General features: G+C 39.0%; 1 protein-coding gene across 2 annotated transcripts in view; it reads right to left on the bottom strand.

The window, feature by feature from the left end:
• erbb4.L (erb-b2 receptor tyrosine kinase 4 L homeolog) overlaps positions 1–20,713 on the bottom strand; it is a 493,453-nt gene that overhangs the window by 162,315 nt on the left and 310,425 nt on the right. For both annotated transcript variants that reach the window (NM_001095592.1, XM_041575725.1), the window contains 1 exon segment: positions 6,346–6,471. In NM_001095592.1, the coding sequence (NP_001089061.1) occupies positions 6,346–6,471 (126 nt within the window).

Here is a 20,713-nt window from a genome sequence, read left to right as displayed (position 1 = left end):
CCCCATTCTGGTGCACAAACAAGATTCTGAGATGATGCAAGGCTTGCCTTAATAACAGTGTCCACAAAATGGCTCCTGCCTGCTTGCTATAATTATGAATTCCCAGACTGAAGGAAACACGATACAAATAATTTATATTGTGTAATTAAAGTTAATTTTGCTTGACTTATCTGATAAAATAGGATTTGCTCTATTTGGCAGAACACACAGTTTTTTATCATATAAATCTTGCCTTCAAGCCAGGAATTGAAAAAATAAGCACCTGCTTTGAGGCCACTGAGAGCAACATCCAATGAGTTGGTGAGCCACTAGTTGGGGATGATTGCTCTATTCCTTAAATTGTTCTACAGCACTACACAGCTTTTTCATATGATTTTGATAATCTATGAAAATATTGGGTAGTGGTACTCTACATCTAAAGTACAAATTCATTGAAGTGACAGGGTTGAGATGGTTATACTAATCAGTGGGTGAACTGTTCTCTGGTATCAAGGAATGAAGCTATAATATACCTATTGGCCAGAGTCATTATGCCTCTAATGAGTATATGGACATATACATCTCTTACTGCAATCCTAGTGGAAAATTATACTAAATGGTTTAGAAATTATAAATATTCTATAATAATATCTGTAAGAAGCAAATAAATGGCTTATTCTTCCCACCAGTCCCTGTCCCTGTGGGTTTAACCATTTCATGTCCCCAATTACATGCTCACAAACATTAGGATCAGTAACCAAATAATCTGTCTGCATGTTTTTAGAGATGAGGAGAAAGCTCACACAAACTCAATGGATGTAGTGCCCTCATCAAAACTCAACCCTGGTTCAGCCAGCAAGGCTACCTACTGTGCCACCAAGATGTCCTAATTAAACATTGATTGGTATAATCAGCGACTGATAGCAGAATATGCAAAAGAAGAGAGACAATATAAAGTGTACAGGCATAGCATATGCAGAAATATAAGGAGGTGCCTGTAAAATAAGGCTCTGAGTAATAAAAATACATTTAAATAGAGCAGAGTGGAAGGGCAAGCGGTTCTCCTCTGCGGTCACACTTTATGTTTCTTTGATTTACAAACACCAGATATTGGCAAAAAGCTTAAATAATACATTGTAAATCACTCAGCACATCATTATACATTGCACCAGGCAGCCAGGATAGTGACACAAAGAATGAACGGGTAGCGGTTGTTAAGAGAAGACAAGGGACCTTTCACATTATCAGGCCTTTATGTCAGACAAATCAGTGGATATATTCTAGCTGTGAATCCCCTATTATCCCCCATGTACAACATCATCAACCTTCCAAAGACAAGACAAATGGTAAAGTTCGGTGTCTCGCCTGTGATTGCTTTTTCTGTGACTAATTGGATCTGAAAAGCTGTGGGCTCAACTGCAAACATCCATTTGACAAGTGAACAGTTTGCCGAGAATGTTCCTGCTATAATATGACATGCATTTGCAGATAATAAATTAGTCTTAATATCATGTTTTATTCTCCTTCTTGCAGCATGTTTGCCATCTGCAGCTACCTTACACATCGGCATCTATTATCTGCTCTCTGCAGCATAGGAAACAGATCCTTTCCCATCCTTTTTTTTCTCTTTTTTTTATCTACAGAGACTTGGCAGGTCTAGAATAAGTTTGTATTGTTTTGATAAAGGTTTGCAAATTTGTAGACATTGGAAAAAAAGGTGCCATAGGAAGCTTACAGTGAACAGCCAATGGTATATAGTAATTAGTAAAATAACAACTGTGCGACCAGAGCTTTCCAGTTTTCTATTTCTACCAACAGTCTGTTGTGATCACTGTAATAACAGGTGCAATATTTGCTCAGGTATAATATAAATATATAAATGCCTTATATCAATCACTTAGTATATATTCTGCATGCAAACAGCAGTAGACCAGTAAATGCTACTTACTGATTGGTTCCTATGGGTTACTAGAACTCACAGATGTAAATACATTTCCCTACACTAAGATATGCATTACTGCCATATGGCCATTTTTCCACGGTCACTTCAAACTTCAACAGACTGCAAGCTCACACTGGCAAGGCTGTCGGTGGCTTTATTATTATACCAATTGCAAAATGCCCAAGTGGACAATCAGCAAGGATGTGGGGTTCCTGCTTGTTAGCTGGACAAGAATCTTGCTAATTTAAAAATGAAACTATTTAGAGGAATCTCATTCTTTAAAGGGTTGAAAAGTAAACATAATTTCAAGCAACTTATATATATATAATATATATATATTGTACACATCAATTAATCAATGCATCAATTAAAAAATATGCAGACTTTTCATGATTTTTAATGGTTTGGAACAATTCCTTAGCCCCCTGCTCTCCTGCTTATCTGTCTGACTACTTTGCTGAGCTGGCTGACTACTGTTACTTTGTATCAGCAGCCAGCCGTCCTAAGCCTGCATCCTCCAAACCCCACAATTCCCTGCAAACGTGATTTTAATTAGTAACGGAACTGTGATGGGCATATTAAGGGTTTCTGTGTTATGTGGCTTTCTATATAACATTTTGGTTTGGAAGCCGGAGTTCCCCCTTAACCTTCTCTTATTATCAAACATCAACATGTTTGGAGTTCTATTGTCTAATTATCTGTTATAATCGATTACTATTTTAAAGGATCATTAACTTGTATAGCCTGGTTTATTTAATCATTCTCCAGAATCCATGCCAAAGACTTACAAATGGTATGGGCCTCTGCCTTTTATGCACTGTACTGCACAGAGACAGCCATACATGTAATGTAATAGCCCTTTGTATTTTGAAAAATAAGAAATTCATTTTCTTCTTATTCAAATGAAAAGTATTTAATTGATGACACTCATATGATGTAGAATATTAAGCAGATGCTCAGGGCTATGTTTTCTTTTGTATGAGTGCAGCTTTCTACATCACTTTACTATCTAGTTAAATTGGGCCGGAGCCTCAAAGGACCAAAAGGTTTGCGAGGCACCAGCAGAAACACTCTGCTAAAGAGGCAATAGTAACTGAACATAAGTGCCATTAAACAATGTTATTAGCAATATCAACCAGCTAGGAGGGTCATTGTCAACATATATGGACAATAATACCCGCAAAAGAATATCACTCCACAAGAGTCCTCCTGGCTTATTGACACTAATTATACGCACCTTAGAGTGAGGAAATCATATACTGAGGCAGCCAGCTGTGGGACATGATTGTCTCTAAAGGCCCTGTGGCCTAATTACCTCTGCTGATTTAGCTGTGTAAGCCAAAGAAAGTCTCTTATCTTTCCATTAAACCTGCTTATGCTTCTGTTTCAAAACGTTTACTATTGTTGTACCTTACAGTAGCTTAGATGTGCTGCTCTATGATCAGGGGCATTGCAACAAAGCTTGGAGGGGCTGCAACCCCAACCAGACACAGACTTATGGCTAAGGCATATTAAAGGAACAGTTCAATATATAAATAAAACTTGGGTAAAAAGATTGGCTGTGTAAAATAAAAAATGTTTCTAATATAGTTAGTTAACCAAAAATGCCATCTATAAAGGCTAGAGTGACCGGATGTCTAATGTAATAGCCAGAACCCAACTTCCTGCTTTGCTCTTTAACTCTTAGGGGCAGGGTCGACTGGACACTGGAAAAAAACCCGGTAGGACCCCAGCTCTTGTGGGCCCCACCGGCCCAGATCCGCATAATGCTGCGAGCCCCCCAGTCCAACCATGTGTAGGGGTATATTTATTATGTATTGTAAAAAATGGTGGGATAATTCACCACCATGTAATTTTTTTAATGCGTTTTTCCTTTTGCTTTTGATCCTCAGCATGCAAACAGTTATAACCCATATGGCCCCCCTCAATTCACTGATTGTTTACTGAATGGTAACCAATCAGAGAGCTGCAAAGCAGGAAGTTGGGTTCTGGCATTTCTGTTAGACATCCAGTCACTCCAGACTTTATACTGGGAAATCCTTCATTGTTAGTACACTTTACTTGCCAGTTTATATCTGCTAAAGCAGCAATGTACTCTATTACATTGTGGTCCTTAGTGTGGCCCTTTTTGGGTCTTTCCAGTCACGTCTTAAATGTCTGTCACTATTCTGTCACAGCCATATTTAAGCAATAACAGTTATATATCACTGTCTCTGTATAACAGGTAGGTGCAGGAAGAAGATGGAAATGATTATTGGTATCTCCTACATCTTTAGGATGGAGCTGGTAAAGAGGCTGTTCTACTACACTAGATAGGACTAGCATTAAGCAGGGTTTGAATAGGGCTGTACAGCTAATGTGTGTAAAGCTCTAAAAGCTAATATATTGTTAAAAAAAAAAAAAAAAATATATATATATATATATATATATATATATATATTTCCATGAATCAGTTTATCTGACATAATTATATAGTTTACTCTTAATAGCAAATGTTATGGCTTTTGGTGCTCTTTTTTTAACCCAAGTTACTTGAAGCTGAGATTTGCAACAGATGAAACTGTGAGCCAAGAGCTGTAAAAATGGCCAATACTCCCCCAAAGAAGTGCTTGTCGACACTTCAAGAAAAAATTGAATCTGCAAATGTCTATTATTCGTGTTCTTATTTTAGAATTTGTTTATCAGAAGTTGCAGTGGCAGCTGGAGAAAGAGAGACGTGTGGAATTCTGAATGTAAGATTGCATAACATATTGCTATGATAATAAAGCTTTTTCAAGTTAAATACTTGAGACATTGATATTAAGGGAATATACGATCTTAAGCAATAAAACAATTTGTGCAAAATGTTCTCTATATTCTATTCAATTTATCAGTAAAACAATCTTTTCTCCACCCCCTTCCTCAGCTATATTTATATATGATGCAGTCTCTCTAAGTCTATGTTCATTACACTAATAACACTCATTATAAAGAGCCTCTTCTCATATTCTCTGCTTTTTAACTTTTGACCATGGACATTAACTCTGTCCTTGACCATTTCAAATGTGATTTATGCTCATATTTCATAATAGTGAAACACCCTTTACCAACTTAACCAATTACTGGCAAGGGTCATGACACTGTTTTTATATTCTGTATATGTGCTGTTGAGGCTTTTCAGACTACCAACTACATTTTCTCAAGTCCCTCTGAATCAATGACACCACACAGTTCTCTCTCCTCATACCTAATACCCCATGGACAATTTCCTTTTCCTAAGCGGAATCCAGCCAATGTGCCAGAATTAATAGACAAAGCAGGGTGGGAGCTTTAAAACTGGTCTAGCCAGATCTAGCTGATATGGTAGAGAAAATAAATGAACATACTAACTTTACATTGCAGATATATGTCAATATCTTGTAAAGGACACAACAAATGCACCTCAGTATAAGCAGAGGAAATCAGAAAATGGGGAAATAAGAACATTTTAACTGGGAAGACAAAGAAGAAAATATATGGTGATAAAAAGGAAATACAGGAATGAAGAACACCAAGGACTCAAGTGTGAAAAGCTAAATAATGTAGAAAAAAGGGAATGAGAAAACAGAAAAATAAATGGACGATGGAGTCAATTGTCAAGTATACAGAAAACATCTGAACAATATAAGAACAATCTATGCCAGTATGTCTGACCCCTCTTGTCTTTGAATCATTTACAACTGTGACTATTGACACAGAGGGACATTAGAGCTACTGCCACCAATAATTCATTCTGCAGACTGCATCAATAGACACAGCAGACTTGCCCCCATGTCATAGTAAGGGCGAGCACTGGAAATGGCACAATCCCCACTCTGATAAACTGTGGACAAAAAAATGCCCTTTTTCAGAACACACACCTGCAGTGTTCATTTTGATGCAATTGTGGTGAATGTAATGCTATGCAATGATACTGGAGATGTGGAGAAAACACTGCATTGTGGGTAAACCATGGTCCAAAAACCCTTTGCACATTGTATTTGCAGTTGTAAATAAGCCCATATATTTGATCATTATATATAGTTTGTGTGGGAAGTATTTGCTATACTCCATGGGCAAAACTGCAAGATCACTAGGGGGTGCAAGTGTGCACTGCATGAATGACACACAAGTCATGGATGGGTGGGGGAAGGTGGTGGAATGCCTCTGTGCCTTCCAACCCTTATGAATACAACATTGGTGAATGCAGGCAGCACTGTATTCATTGAGACAGCTGCAGACTTCGGTGCTCCTTAAAGGAATACAGCGACTGGCGGAACAGGAAAGACAATGTGCCAAGTGCAAAAAATATTAAATTCTAGACTTTTTTGTTTTTTGCACACTGCCTCTAAAATCATTAACTGTGGTCTAGACTTCTACTTCACAAAACTAAAACAACTAATAAATTACGGTGGATGTTAACTTACATTCTGCATTGCTGGCCATCGGGACCAATGTAGCATTCGGAGTGCGTACAATATCTTGCCAGTGGATAGTATCAGCATAGCAAAGGAACTTATTCTGTCCAAGGTATACTCCTCCATTCAGGATCTCTGTAACAAGAAAAAAAAGCACATATTTAACTCACCATAGATTTACTGTCTTGTGCACAATTTGTCCATGTTCCTATAGTGCTAAAGCTTCTCAGACCTTCTTGGTATAAGGCTTTCGTTGCAGCCACACAGCATTTACAGCAATAAGTTGAACTGCAAGTGAATTAACCTTTTGATATATATATATGGGAGAAACACTATCCTCAGCTATAATCATTTTTATTGATGTGCAGAGTGAGGAAAATGGTTTACTCATACAAATCTTGACCAAAGACAACCATTTCTGTATGTGGGTGGGCATTATGCTGGCAGCATCATTCATAAAGAGAATGCAACATGTATTCAATGTTTTTAATATTTTTTAAAATGTTGGTTTCAAGGCTTGATCATTGTGTTTTTGTATTCATTTTTATGTCAAGGATTTGACACACTCATTTATACACACACTTCAGTTTCAGGCTTCATTATAAGTTATTAATTCAAATTGTTGGTTTTGTTTCTATTAAGATGAGACACGACGATTTGTGCCAGCAAAGCTTTTAAAGCATGTTGAAAAGAAAAGGAAAATGCAGAGTCGCACCACATTCTAAGGTAGTCTCATGTAGTAATTCCTTGTTTGACACTCCCCTTTGACACACAGTGACTTGCACTCTCTCCAAAGCTAAAGAAATAGTAGAACTGCAAAAATTCACCCTGCTGTCAGGGCTTACATTCTACTGAAAGCTGGAGGATCTGGAGAATGCAGACAACAAGGAAAGCAAACCACTAAAGACCTACCTGTATGCTTTCACTGCAGACATGACATTATTGGGAAAGTATAATGGCCATTTAATAAGTAATAGTTTCATTTCAGCCCTGTAAAACTTAAATAAAAAGTGTCCCTGATACCTATTAATATGCAGCTCTTTTTTTTTTTTTTTTTTTTGCTTGTGGCTTCTATAAAGCAGGATCCATATTCCTCTTGGTTAGGGATGTAGCGAACTGTTCGCCCGCGACTAGTTCGCGCGAACTTCGACCGTTCGCGTCCATTGAATGTTCGCGAACGTTTGGGAACGTTCGCATTTTGAGTTCGCGTTCGACCATTCGACCATTCGAATTAGTTCGACCGCTAAAAATCGAACGATTTCCATTCGTTCGAACGATTGTAAGCATTCGATCGAATGAAAATCATTCGATCGAATGGCTTCGATCGTTCAATTCGAATGAAAATCCTTCGATCGAACGATTAAAATCCTTCGATCGTTCGAATCGAACGATTTTAGCGGGTGTTCGCGAACGTTCGCATTTTTTGCCGGTGTTCGCGAACGGCGTTGTCGGCAGTTCGCTACATCCCTACTCTTGGTTTCAGTCAGGCTGCTGCCTGAGAAAGTACAGTGTTTTAAGAAAGGGAATTCTGGGGAATGTAGCCTTTCCTCTGTGTAGATACACTTAATGGTTTGGGGCAGGTTTTGTGTGCATTAATATAGGGGTTAAATAAATAGCTGCTGCTATGTTTTATGACAAAAATTAATTTATCCAAAGTGTTTTCAAGCTTCTTCTTTAAACAAAGAGCAGTCGAGTAGGGTTGGTGGTTGTAAAGTTTGGCCACGTCAAATCTGCTCCTGAGTTCCTTGACTGTAATAATCAACAAGGACCATGCATCTGAAGTAGACCAGATCATATTCCAGTTTGCCTCTGTAAGGAAGCATCATGAAGTTTTAGGAGGGCCTTGGGGGCACTTTTCCAAAAGAGTTAGGGGGTTGGTTGTTTTGATGTTTAAAACCAGATGCAAAAGGGTACCTCATAGCTGAGATTTAAGGTAATGTCCTGCTTTATAGAAGCCAAAAAAGTGGTAAACAGTATATAAAAGTTAAAGACAAGGCAGACAGTTGTACATGGCCCTATGGATTGTAAGTACATTGTTTACTTACCCTGAACCCAAGTCCGACTCAGGATTAATAACATTCTATCTGAGGGTGCCCACTTTAAAGACTATTTGTAGGAGAAACATTCTCACACATACATTAGCAAAAATAAGATTTCCTGCTGGATTTGTCTCTACTACCACTAGGGCAAAGATTGTCGTTTAGACCAATATCTACCAACAACAGAGCCAAACAAAAGGCAGCTTTGCTGACAGCAGGGGGTAATAAAGCTGTGTTCATAACTTGGTACAGACCTACAAGGGAGCCACTGAAAAAAAGCAGACATAACAGATAAACTGATGATTTATGTTAGAAAGGTACTTTTTGATTATATAAAGAAAAGACTATTAACAGAGATTGAACGTCCCCTTTAACTCTGAATGCATACAACTAATATGTTGCCTGCTTATTATTCAGCATATCAAAACCAAGTAGTTAAAACCCCTGACCATTTCTATAATCCATTTTATTTTTAATCAGGACATATTAATATTCTAGTTGCTAGAGAGTCATATTAATTTCCGTGTAATGTAAATTAAAGCTGCCTTAGATCAATAATAATAATAATAATAATAATGCAAGAAATCTGGTTACTTTTTATTGCTTAGCATATCGCTCATAAGCTGGTTTGCAGTCTTATAATATTAATCTAAACACTGCTCAGCCCGATTCCAGGAAACATATGATTGAGGATCTTGAGCTTTGGCCATTGAAAAGAGGCTTAGAATAGGAGAATTCCTTAAATACTTCATATATCATCTGGCAAACAACACATTCTAGATTAGGATTTACAGACTAATCGTTCTAAGAAAGGTGATCAGAAATTCAAAAAGTGTCCATCTGTCTAACCTGACCTTATCAACATCAAATAAGATGCTAGTGACTGTATTCTATGTAAATGTGCATTAGTTCTCTAAGAAGGACAAGGGTATTGAAGCGGGTGGCTAGGCCAGACTCCTGCAACCAATAATGTTCCATTTATATTGAATATAGATCTTGATTTAGGCCCTTGTAAAGATCAAACAAGTGTAGCTTTTGATTGACCAAAGGTCTAGCTGGTGCAATTGAAAAATAATTCAATGTCACTGCCTACACATCAGCCCTAGTGCCAGTATTGGTTATTTTCACACCTGCATTCTCTTGCTCTTCTCACAGTTACTTTATGTCTTTCATAATGCACTTTTAATTGGGAGCCAAGGCTCTACTTAAAGGGGTACTGGCATGGGAAAACATGTTTCTTTTTTTCAAAATGCATCAGTTAATTGTGTTTCTCCAGTAGACTTCTGCACTGAAATCTGTTTTTCAAAAGAGCAATGGGGCTAGACATGTTGCCAATTTCCTAGGTACCCCCAGTCATGTGATTTCAGCCACTCTTTACTGCTGCACTGCAAGTTGGAGTGATATCATCCTCTTCCCTTCTCCCCCAGCAGCCCATCAGCAGAACAACGGGAAGGTAACCAGATAGCAGCTCCCTAGTAGATATAAGAACAGCACTCAATAGTAAAAACCCAGGACCCACTGCAACCCCATTCAGTTACATTGAGTAGGAGGAACACTAACCTGTCAGAAAGCAGTTCCATAGTGCAGCACTGGCTCTTTCTGAAAGTACATGACCAGGCAAAATAACCTGAGATGGCTGCCTACACACCAATATTACAACTAAAAAAAAATATACTTGTTGGTTCAGGAATTACATTTTACAAGGTAGAGTTAATGTTTCTCCTGAATGAATGTTAATAAGGACCATAGTGGTGAAGCATTTTGACAGTTAACCAAGTATAACCTGCTGCTCCTATGAAGCACAGAAGTCTATGCTTGACTAGTCAGCCTTTGAACCCATCCTTCCTTTTGTGCAGTGGATCTCTGAGCAGCCAGGTTGTGCTATAAAATGTCAGGCTTGTATTAGGGGAGGACAGGAAGCTCAATGCACTGTAATAATCAAAATGAGGAATTTAACCTTCTGTATTTCAGCTCAGTGACCACGCTGCAAAGCCCATGCAAGCGGAAGTCGCATTTCAAGGTATAAGAAGCTTCTGACCCGACTGACAATTTCAAGCAGGAATTACGTGGTCCATTAGCTGAAAGGCAGTCATAACGGGAGAAAAATCTTCAATGACATCTGGGTTTAGTGATATTTACACATCCATGTTAGCTCCCAAATCAGTTACAGATACAGCATGCCTGAAGGCATACAATAAACCTAGATTTTTAAAGGATCATAGCAAAAGGGCTCATATTCATGTACATTCTGGACTGTTTATTTATCAATGATCATCTGCATGTACATTATCATGTTCTTTCTGTTCCTATCTAAAATGGTATGGGTTTATATGGTTCTGGTTATTTACAAATTATGCTGTAGAAAGATTCTGAGCTTTTTAAATTGAAACTTGGATGTAAAAATAAAAATATCTGGTTTGCTTTAACTATCATTTGCAAGAACAATACTGGATTGCTTTAAATATTGTGTGCAGGAACAGTGCTTTTAAAGGGTTATTTAGGACTGCAAGTGCAAGTGTGTTTGCACGAAAATGGATACAAATGTCTGCATATTGACACACACTTGAGTCCAACCAAACTTGCACTTCTGTATATTTTCTGATCCTGAGCAGCAGTGCCTCTGTCCTGCCGATGCTGGACATGCAGTTTTGTGTCCAGAAATTACACACTACACACTGTGTCTGTAAGTAAATGCATTTTTTTAGCCTGGTTTCATCAATCTCTAATTTAATGTAGAATTTGAGCAACAAAAAGAGTATGTTCACTTTAAAAGCTCTTGGGGAAAAAAAAAAAAACACCTGGGGGTACAAATCTAAAAGAAACAAATTATCCAGGGAAGTTTTCTTCAGAGCGCAATGCCGACAAATTCCTGCAGTCCCAGTGGCTTGAGAAATACACATATACAGTACAGCATGTCAATACTTCACAACTCGTGTGTGCACATAAGCAAAGTGCATATCTTCTAAGAAGCCATGTATTAGTCATCTGGATTTCACAAGCCTGTGAACTTCATATGGTATCAGTATTGAATATATTGAGAAAGCATTTTTTTTACCAAACAAGCCCTTCAAACAAATCCCTACATCCTCACAGTTGTGTAATGTTCAAATAAACATGTCTCCTTAACCATGTAAGCAATCATGGACCCATAAAGCAAGCAATGGGAAGAGCACACAAAAAGCACAATTGTGCTACAATAAAAGGCCTCAAGCAATAATCCACAGAATATAAATTAGCCCCCATTCCAATAGGCCACTGTCCATAATGTGAGGGCCTAGTGCCAGTCAATACAATAAATAATCCATAGTTCATGGCTTCCATTAAAATGCCCATAATTCATGGCATTATACAGTCCATAAAGAATCTTGAGAAAGTTTTCATGGTAAAAGTGCTCATACGATAATCCATTGTATAATCCATATAATTCCATGCTACCATGGTAGACTATAATCAATTAAGAACACATAAGGTTATAAAGACTTGGTATAATGTATATAGATTCTATGATTCAGCTCCTAAACTCTATTCCAAGGCTTCATCCAATCTTTTGGACCTGTCATATGTTATAAGATTTTTAGAAATGATATGCGATTTATTCTCAGTTTGTCCCTATTTTGCAGTTGAGAAACTGATTTATTTAACAATGCGTGTGAATATACTGTATGTTTATGCTGTTAAGCTACACATTATTGGTTTATAAACAGGCAACAGATGGAATATGGAACCTCAGATTTATCTGAAGGTACAGAGGCAGGCCCATTTGTGATGTTGTCCCTAGACTAACCTATTTGAAAAAGGCGCACACAAAAAAAAGTCTTACTTTGAATTGTTCCCCTGCCTAGGAGGGGAGAGCACAAAAAATACACTGAGGTAAACAGTAGTGTCTTAATTCCTGCAGCGAAGATGGAAATGCTGCTTTCATTGTCTCTCTTGCCAAGGATGAAATGGAACCGAGAATAATGAACTGCAACAGAGCAAGTGTCAGCCTGATATTAATAGGGAGCTCCATTAATACAGACAACAGAAGGAGACAGGTCGTAGGAGTCAGCATATAACCTCTTAATGTGCAAAGCACAGGCAGCGCGTCTCAACAACACTGAGTGGATTGCAAATTGTGCTGGACAGTGACACATCTTACCTTAGCTGTGCTAGTACCTCATAGCAGATCAATTCTTAACTATAACATCAAAGTCTATTCAGCCCCATTACTTATGGAATGATTCTAAGTGAGGCTGTAGCCTACATGCAGCAGTCGGCTTAACCCACTTACTCTAAAAGTTATATTGTATTAAATATGCAACAAAACATAGACATAGTTACAAACTGTAATGTATTTTGCCAGAAAAAAAGCAGCGTATATACAGCTAAGCACCTCCATGAATGCACAGGGTGATAAGGTAATGCATGTACATAGTCCGTACTCTCAGTTGTATTGGTGATACACATATATCAATTCACATGAAAGTGTACAATGATACAGTATAAGGGCAATGCTCATATCTAGATCGGCCAGGCTTATGCATATATAGCTAGATTTTAATGCACAGCATAGCATTACAGAAAATGCATACCTATTTAAAGGCAGGCTGGTACAGACAGACAGATTAATGTACGCACACAAATTGATAAAGAAATATAAACACACATGGTGGCAGAATAATAGAGACCAACAGACTGGGTGCACACACAGAGAGTAATGAGTCAGTGCACACTCATAGGGCTGCACACATTCAGGGTGACTGGTCAATGTACACTCAAACAGTGGAAAACAATTGCAAACTCAAACAGTGAGAAAATGCACACTCGCAGAGTGGAATGCAATGCATACCAACTAAGTGACAGGGCAATGCAAACAGGGAAACCCTCACAAAAATAGCAACAGGGTAGCACACACACAATGTGCCAAGTTAATGCACAAAAAGTAAGAAAAAATGACATAACAATGACACAGCTATTCCCATGATAGAGTGATAGAGTAATACTACAGAATCCCAGATGGACAAGGTTAAGCATATTCATACAGCAGGGTCCCCAACCTTTTTTTACCCCTGAGCAACATCCAAATGGGGAGCAGCACCGCACAAGCATGAAAAAAAAGTTCCTGGGGTGCCAAATAAGTGCTGTGATTGGCTATTTGGTGGCCTCTATGTAAACTGACAGCCTACAGTAGGGTCTGTTTGGCAGTACACCTGGTTTTTATGCAAGCAAAACTTGCCAGAAAATTAAAAATAAGCTCCTGCTTTGAGACCGCTGGGAGCAAAATCCAAGGGGTTCCTCATGAGCCACTGGTTGAGGATCATTGCCATAGAGCAGGGATCCCCAACATTCAGATGAAAAAGGAGTTGGGGAGCAACACTAGCATGAAAAATGTTCTCGGGGTGCCAAATAAGTGCTTTGATTGGCCATTTGGTAGCCCCTATGTGGATTGTCAACCTACATTGAGGCTCTGTTTGGTAGTACACCTGGTTTTTATGCAACTATAACTTGCCTCCAAGCCTGGAATTCAAAAATAAGCACCTGCTTTGAGGCCAATGGGAGCAACATTCAAGTGGTTGGAGAGCAACATGTTGCTCACGAGCTACTGGTTGGGGATCACTGCCATAGAGTGACACTGTACTGAAAGCCTACAGGGTGTCAGGGTACTGTACTAAATGCTTAAAAACTGCATGCTTACACAGTGGGATATGGCATAATAAATGTTAAAGGGTACAGGTAAAAAAGTATGGCTCAGCAATGGAGTTATACAATTATACTCTTGGGTATTACGCCAGAGTGACTGTATGATAAAATATGAGCATAACAAGGCACTGCATGTCCATAGAGTGATAGTGTAATAGAACACAACAGTGTACCACACCTCAATAGAGGGAGGGACCAGACACTGCATACCCATAGACTGGCATTATACATAGAGTTGCCACCTTTTCTGAAAAAGAAAATACCGGCCTTCCTATATAATTATCATTTTTCCCTATTAATAACATTGGGATCGACCATCTCTTTTACCCGCCAGGCAGGTAAAATACCGGCCAGGTGGCAACCCTAATTATACAGCATACCCATGGGGGAACAAGGTTCAGTACAGCATACCAATGAGCTGACCGGACAATGTTACATCTGTACAGTGCCAACTGGCAAAATACTAGTTATAGCCTCAGAGATAAGAAGAGAATTCTGATGTAAAATGTTTTAAAGGTTCAGGCAAAACTAATTTAAATCAATTCCTTTTGGACAAGACTATCTTTATACTGTTAAAGCCTCTAGATTGCAAGCAGACTGTAAACAGTAATGAATGCTTACTCGCAGAGCTAACTAAAGATGAATTATAAACATTAGGAAGCCCCGTGCCACTAAGGCTTTGCCCCATTATTATGAAGTTGGTCCTGTCACCTGTGCCATCTGCCAATACATGTTCTGCAACCCCCCGGGGTAGATCTACAGCACAGCTTCACTGAGTGTGTCAGTGGGATGAGGAGAGATACAATCACTCTATGTTCCTGCCATCTGGGCTTCTGTCTCCAAGGCCTAAAACAAAGCAATGGAAAAAGTAGCTGAAAGGTTTGCTGGGCACATCCAAGCCTTTGGAACAGCTACTGTGCATCAGACTAAGCCATTTCACAGGACTGGGACTTAGTATGTGTAAATATGAGCTTACGATCTAATAGCTGTGCAAATCTGGAACAGCTCAATTAATGACCTCATGCAGGGGATCACTCGCTGCAATAAAGAAATCTCACAAATTGCTGGGAATGTTTAAAATAACAAATGTTTAGGAACACATTAATAATCCAACCTGTCATCTGCCAACAGTTGCAAAAGTACAACTCCCTGCATTTGCCCCCACCCAGTGAAAAGTAAATGAACTTGAGAAAACTGTCCAAACAAATGGCTTTAATGCTAGCACATATACCATATTATAAATGCTTTACTATATATTCCAATGCAGGGTTTTTTTTCAAATTAGAAGAGAGTTTCCAAAACTATGCGGGTCCCTTGGGGAATCCAAAACAGCATTTGGGGGGCCCTCTGGCCTCCTCACCATTATAAGTAACTGCTATATAGCACCAACATATTACGCAGAGCTTTAAAATGATCCCGACTATGTAATGAGCACTCTGGTTGCCATCATTCAAGTTTCACCTTTGGATCAGCTTTATTCAATTATGAACAGGTTTGATTTACCATTATTACTAGGACAATTCAGTTCCATTTATCATCTGGAGGTAATGCATACTACTAGGCCAATAACTAGATTTAAGCTGTGAAGATATAATACATTTCCAAAACGTAATGCCTTTGAGACTCGTGGCATGTCGTATAATCTGCTCCTGTATCTCTTGTAATAGGCAAGGCCCTTCTTCCTCCTGTGTCTCTTATACACACCACTTAATCTTTGCAACTGTTTCCCCTGTTTGTTCAATTAATGCATTGTAAAAGTGCACAGCCCTGTTTATACAAGCAACACAATATAAATAAAGATATTCACATACTTGTATATCTTTCAGAATTGCTCAGTTGACTATACAACTTTTTTTAGTCTACTTAAACTCAGGCCTGGATTTGTGGGAAGGCCACAAAGGCTTGGACCCAGCCGCATTCTAATTTTTTTCTGAAAAACTGGAGACACACAGCTCTTTATATCTTCTGTGTGTAGGGTTGCAACAGGCTGGTATTTAACCGGCCTAGCCAGAAAAACATCTGTCAGGGCCAGGGCCAATATTAAAAGGTTACCAGCAATGTAGTTGCCTGTACATTTGTAATACCCCAAAGTGTAGTCCCTGGCCAGCCCCTGATCTGCCCCTTAAGCCCCCACTCCCTTATGCCACTCATCTGGTAAAACCTTACCAGTCTCTTACTCTTCATCCTTCCCAAAGACTCCCCTGGACGTCTCGTGATGTCATCGCCCCACCCCTTACTGTCATCATCCCACCACTTTACCGCCTCCTGGTGTATCATTGCCCCCACTGGCCGGTAAGAATATTTTAAAAAGTGGCAACCCTACCTGCGTGCCTAATCCCCAGTGCTCAGATGGGAACCTGTGTGTGCATGCACGCTCACATGCAGGGGTGGGGTGAAATCTGGGCCTGTTTAAACTCATTTATTGCATTTCCAAAATAACACGAATATGCATACAGACAACCTGGTATTCTACTATACATTTCATACCCTCTGGTACTTAATCATAGGCATTATTGATGCCTATGATTATGTACCAGAGGGTATGAAACGTGTAAGGTGGAATCCCAGGTTGTCTGTATGCCTACTCTTTTAACATGATTTTTGAATAAAAAATAGCTTTGGTTTTTGGTATATGTGCCCTTGGAACTGGAGGTTGTCTCTCATTCAAATCAGTGCATGGCTGCTAGGGTAGTTTGGACCCTAGCAACCAGATTGCTGAAAATGCAAACTGGAGAGCTAAATTATTCAAAAACCACAAATAATAAATAGAATTGTCTCAGAATATTACTCTCTACATCATACTAAAAGTTAATTTAAAGGTGAATAACCCCTTAAATGGAGATCCAGAGTATGCATGTGTGTGCACTGGATTACAAGGAACAAAGGGGCATATCCAGAAGAAAACAAGTGAATATAGAATGACTACTGTTCCATTATCTTTGTGCAAGCTAAATAGGCATGTACTGTAATGTAAAGGAGTGCATTGTTTGCAAAGTGAATATATTCTCCTGTACTCAGATTATTATACAGATTATACATTATTCACATTAGTCCCGGTTTTAGTGGAGATTACAATCTAGGGTCCCTATAATATTGACATGCATACCTTGATAACTTTTATTTACCTTATTTTATGTTTTTGGAGTATGGGAGAAAACCAGAGGGCCTGGAGGAAACCTACACATAAACCAAAAATCACAATACTGGGAAGAAGCTGCAAATGAAGTGCAACACAATGAGACTCCAGGAATCTCATCTTGCATTCGGTTTGTAAAAGTCAGAATTACTGGTGCACATTAATCCCGCCTGCAGTACCAAACATTGCTGACAGCCGGAGGGCCCCAGACAGAACAACATCCTTGCCCTAAAGACACTGATAAGTAACTTTCAGTAACTAACAGCATATTATACATGGGTGGCAGCTCTCTGTCAGACTTCAAATGCAGCGCTGGGTGCCAGCAATGAGCAGACCAACAGAAGGACTTGTTCTAATGATAAAACAGCCTGCTTCATTACACATTCCGTTTATTCTCCTCTCCTCGGGTGGAAGAGATTCACCTACAGGGATAATTATCCTTTTAGAGTCAGGAAATGGTTGTCGGCAGAAGAGAATAAACAGTGTATTAGCAATGTCTTAAGGGTGAACAAAAATTAAAATGCTGTCTTAAGCGGCTATGCATATCTTATGTTTTTATCTGCAAAGATTATCTTTATCATTTATCTATATAGCTTGCATTTACATACATAGATATGCTCCGCTATCAACCTAAGCTACAAACCTGTTTCATAAATTCAGGATTACAGAGGTGCCTGAGCCACTTAACATGGCTCTTTTCAATCTACCTAGCTTGGGTTAGGACCTGGTTATGGCTGTAGGAATAAGCAAAGAATTAGGCATGCTGGGATGGGGGGCATGTTAGTAGATCGGTTGACTGACAATTCCACTGAAGAAATCAGCACATTACCATGGAATTTCCAGTTCAACAGGGAGAAAAACACTTATGATTGCCCCCTCTATTCACCTAAATGGCACTTGACACTGTATTCTGGGCCCCCAACTTAAGCACCATAAGCTGCTGTACTGTCTTCATACATTCATAAGGATCCTGCAAGTGCACTTATGGATCAGGACATTATCACTAGTAAATACAGCAATGAGCATGGCCAAGTCACCCACCAAGCTGTTGCAGGGTATCCATCCCTGGTCTAGCAGTGTCATTGTCATTAGGTGCATGGCTTTTCCCTAGCTGGAAACTGATATGAATGCAAAGTAGGCCAACTAGATGCATGTTTAGCTTTCAGGTTCAGTGGCGTGTGAAGTGCTCTTCCATATGAAACCATGTTATTCATTAAACTTCTATTTTAAATGTGGAGGTTGTCATTGGTCAACATCTATGGGCTACAAAATGGGCACATGTAGACATTACATAGCATTCACTAATTTTTTACTATTAGATGTGTCTTTAATATGTTGCCTCTCTAGTCTGTCAACAGAGTCTATTGCCTATGAGCAGAGCAGGATAGAAAAGCTTTGGGCAAAATAGTTTCTTTTTTTTTTTTGTTTTATATCCGGGATTATTTTAAATCAAAATTTCAGTTTGTATGTCTGAAACTTGAAGGTGTATGTGTTTATCTTGGCTGTGGACAAACAGAGGAGATTATGGTCCTTTTTTACCATTTCAGGCCCAGCGGATAACAACAAAAACACCCCACATTGGTGCAATATATAACACCATACATCATGCAGTTGTACCTAAACTGTTTTGTTTGTAGTGCCAATGTACTGGCTGTACCCACAACTGGGAGGCAACGCAAAGCTTGCAGTGCTTTAGGTTAACCTGTGCTTCACAGCTGACTGGGGAAAGTTTGGAGCTGCCTTTGCAGATTCATAGCACCATGTGCAGGACCCGACTGCTTCACGTAAGGGGTAGGTGTGGTGGTAAAAAGGGTTAACTGCAAGGTTGAACTGGACTGAATAAAAGGCGAATAGCTGCTCATATCAGTGTTAGCAGCTCCTCTGCTTTGTATTTGCTCATTGCTCACTGTAAACAGTAATACCATTTGCTTAGTGTATTTTAGAAATCAGCCGATGCAGAGACCTTAATCCCTCCTCCATGTCAACCCTCCGAATGGCCCATTTCCAACTGTTTATTCATCCACAGAATCAATTTCACTATTCTATCTATCCCAGAGATGCCATGTTCTTAACTTCTGCACCTGTTTTAAAGGGGCAGGTTTGCTGTTGAACACATGAATATTTATATTGCTTTATTCTTTCTTTATTGTGCTATCTGACTTTTCTGGCACTTCATTCTTCATCCTTTTGCACTCTGGAAGGTACAGTCACAGTATGTTATTGGTGACTAGTCAGCAAACTAGGATGTTTTTAATCATGTTTTGTCCTTGGTGATGTGTCCTGTGCTCTAAGTGCTTAACTACGCTTTGCAGTAGATACACTTTGTGGTGCCCTAATTTAGTCTGGGTGTCCAAAATATGATACTTTTTTCACTGAGAACAGTGACTTAGAAGCAAGGTGATTGTGATAATTGTGCCTGATACTGGAGACATTGATGGGAGACTGGGAATTGTGTATTCTTTCATGTTTGGTGTAGGAATTATGTTGCCTCACACTAACATCCAGGGGAGGCATTGTCTCCAAGGAAAACATATCTGCTAAGTTAATACCAAGTACCACCTTTGAGAAGGACTGCTTACTCAAAAATTTATTGTGCAGGACAACAATAATATCTATTCAGCTGTATTGGGCATATTTCAAGTGCAGTTATGGTGCATATTACTCCAAATAGGGAATAATATTGCTGAATTGTACCTTATGTACCTTGTGCCCCTAACTACAGTACCTTAAGCTGCTGTACTACCTTCATACATTTGTTTCCTTGGAAATAATAAGGCCCTGTCCATGGTGCTGAAACCGACACACTCGGGAATAGTGATCATAACATGGTCTCCTTTGAGATTCTGTTGCAGAAGCAATTCTATAAGGGAGTAACTAAAACACTAAATTTCAGACGTGCAAACTTTGACAGTATAAGGGCATCTCTGCAACATATTAAGTGGGAAATGCTTTTCACAGGGTTAAACACAGAACAAAAATGGGAAGTCTTTAAAATGCTGCTTAATAAATATACTTGTCAGTATATTCCACTTGTAAGCAAGGAACGTCGTTGCAAAGCAAAACCTTTTTGGTTCAATAGAAGCGTTGGTGTTGAGGTGGGTAAGAAAAGACGTGCTTTTAAGGCTTTCAAGTTAGCTGGTACAGCCGAAACATTTATAAGGTACAAGGAGGCCAATAAATCATGCAAAGAAGCTATAAGGCAAGCTAAAATTGCTATAGAAAAGGATATTGCAGCAAGCAGTAAAAAAAATCCCAAATTATTTTTTAAATATGTCAATAGTAAAAAAATGAAGCAGGAAGGGGTGGGACCCTTACTATCAGAGGGGGATCAGCTGGTTGATGAAAACAAAATAAAAGCGCAGATTCTGAACTCGTATTTTTCATCTGTTTACACAAATGAAGAACCAGTAAGTGAAGGTTTCCTTCTTAACACTCCCAATTCTAGTAATACAACTAATGATGCATGGTTCACACAAGAAGAAATTCAAAAGAGACTTGAACAGGTTAAGATTAACAAAGGTCC

Source organism: Xenopus laevis, chromosome 9_10L, assembly GCF_017654675.1.
Source record: "Xenopus laevis strain J_2021 chromosome 9_10L, Xenopus_laevis_v10.1, whole genome shotgun sequence".
Classification (NCBI taxonomy): domain Eukaryota; kingdom Metazoa; phylum Chordata; class Amphibia; order Anura; family Pipidae; genus Xenopus; species Xenopus laevis.
The sequence above is the reverse complement of the archived record's forward strand: the minus strand, read 5'-3'. Positions and strand labels throughout refer to the sequence as shown.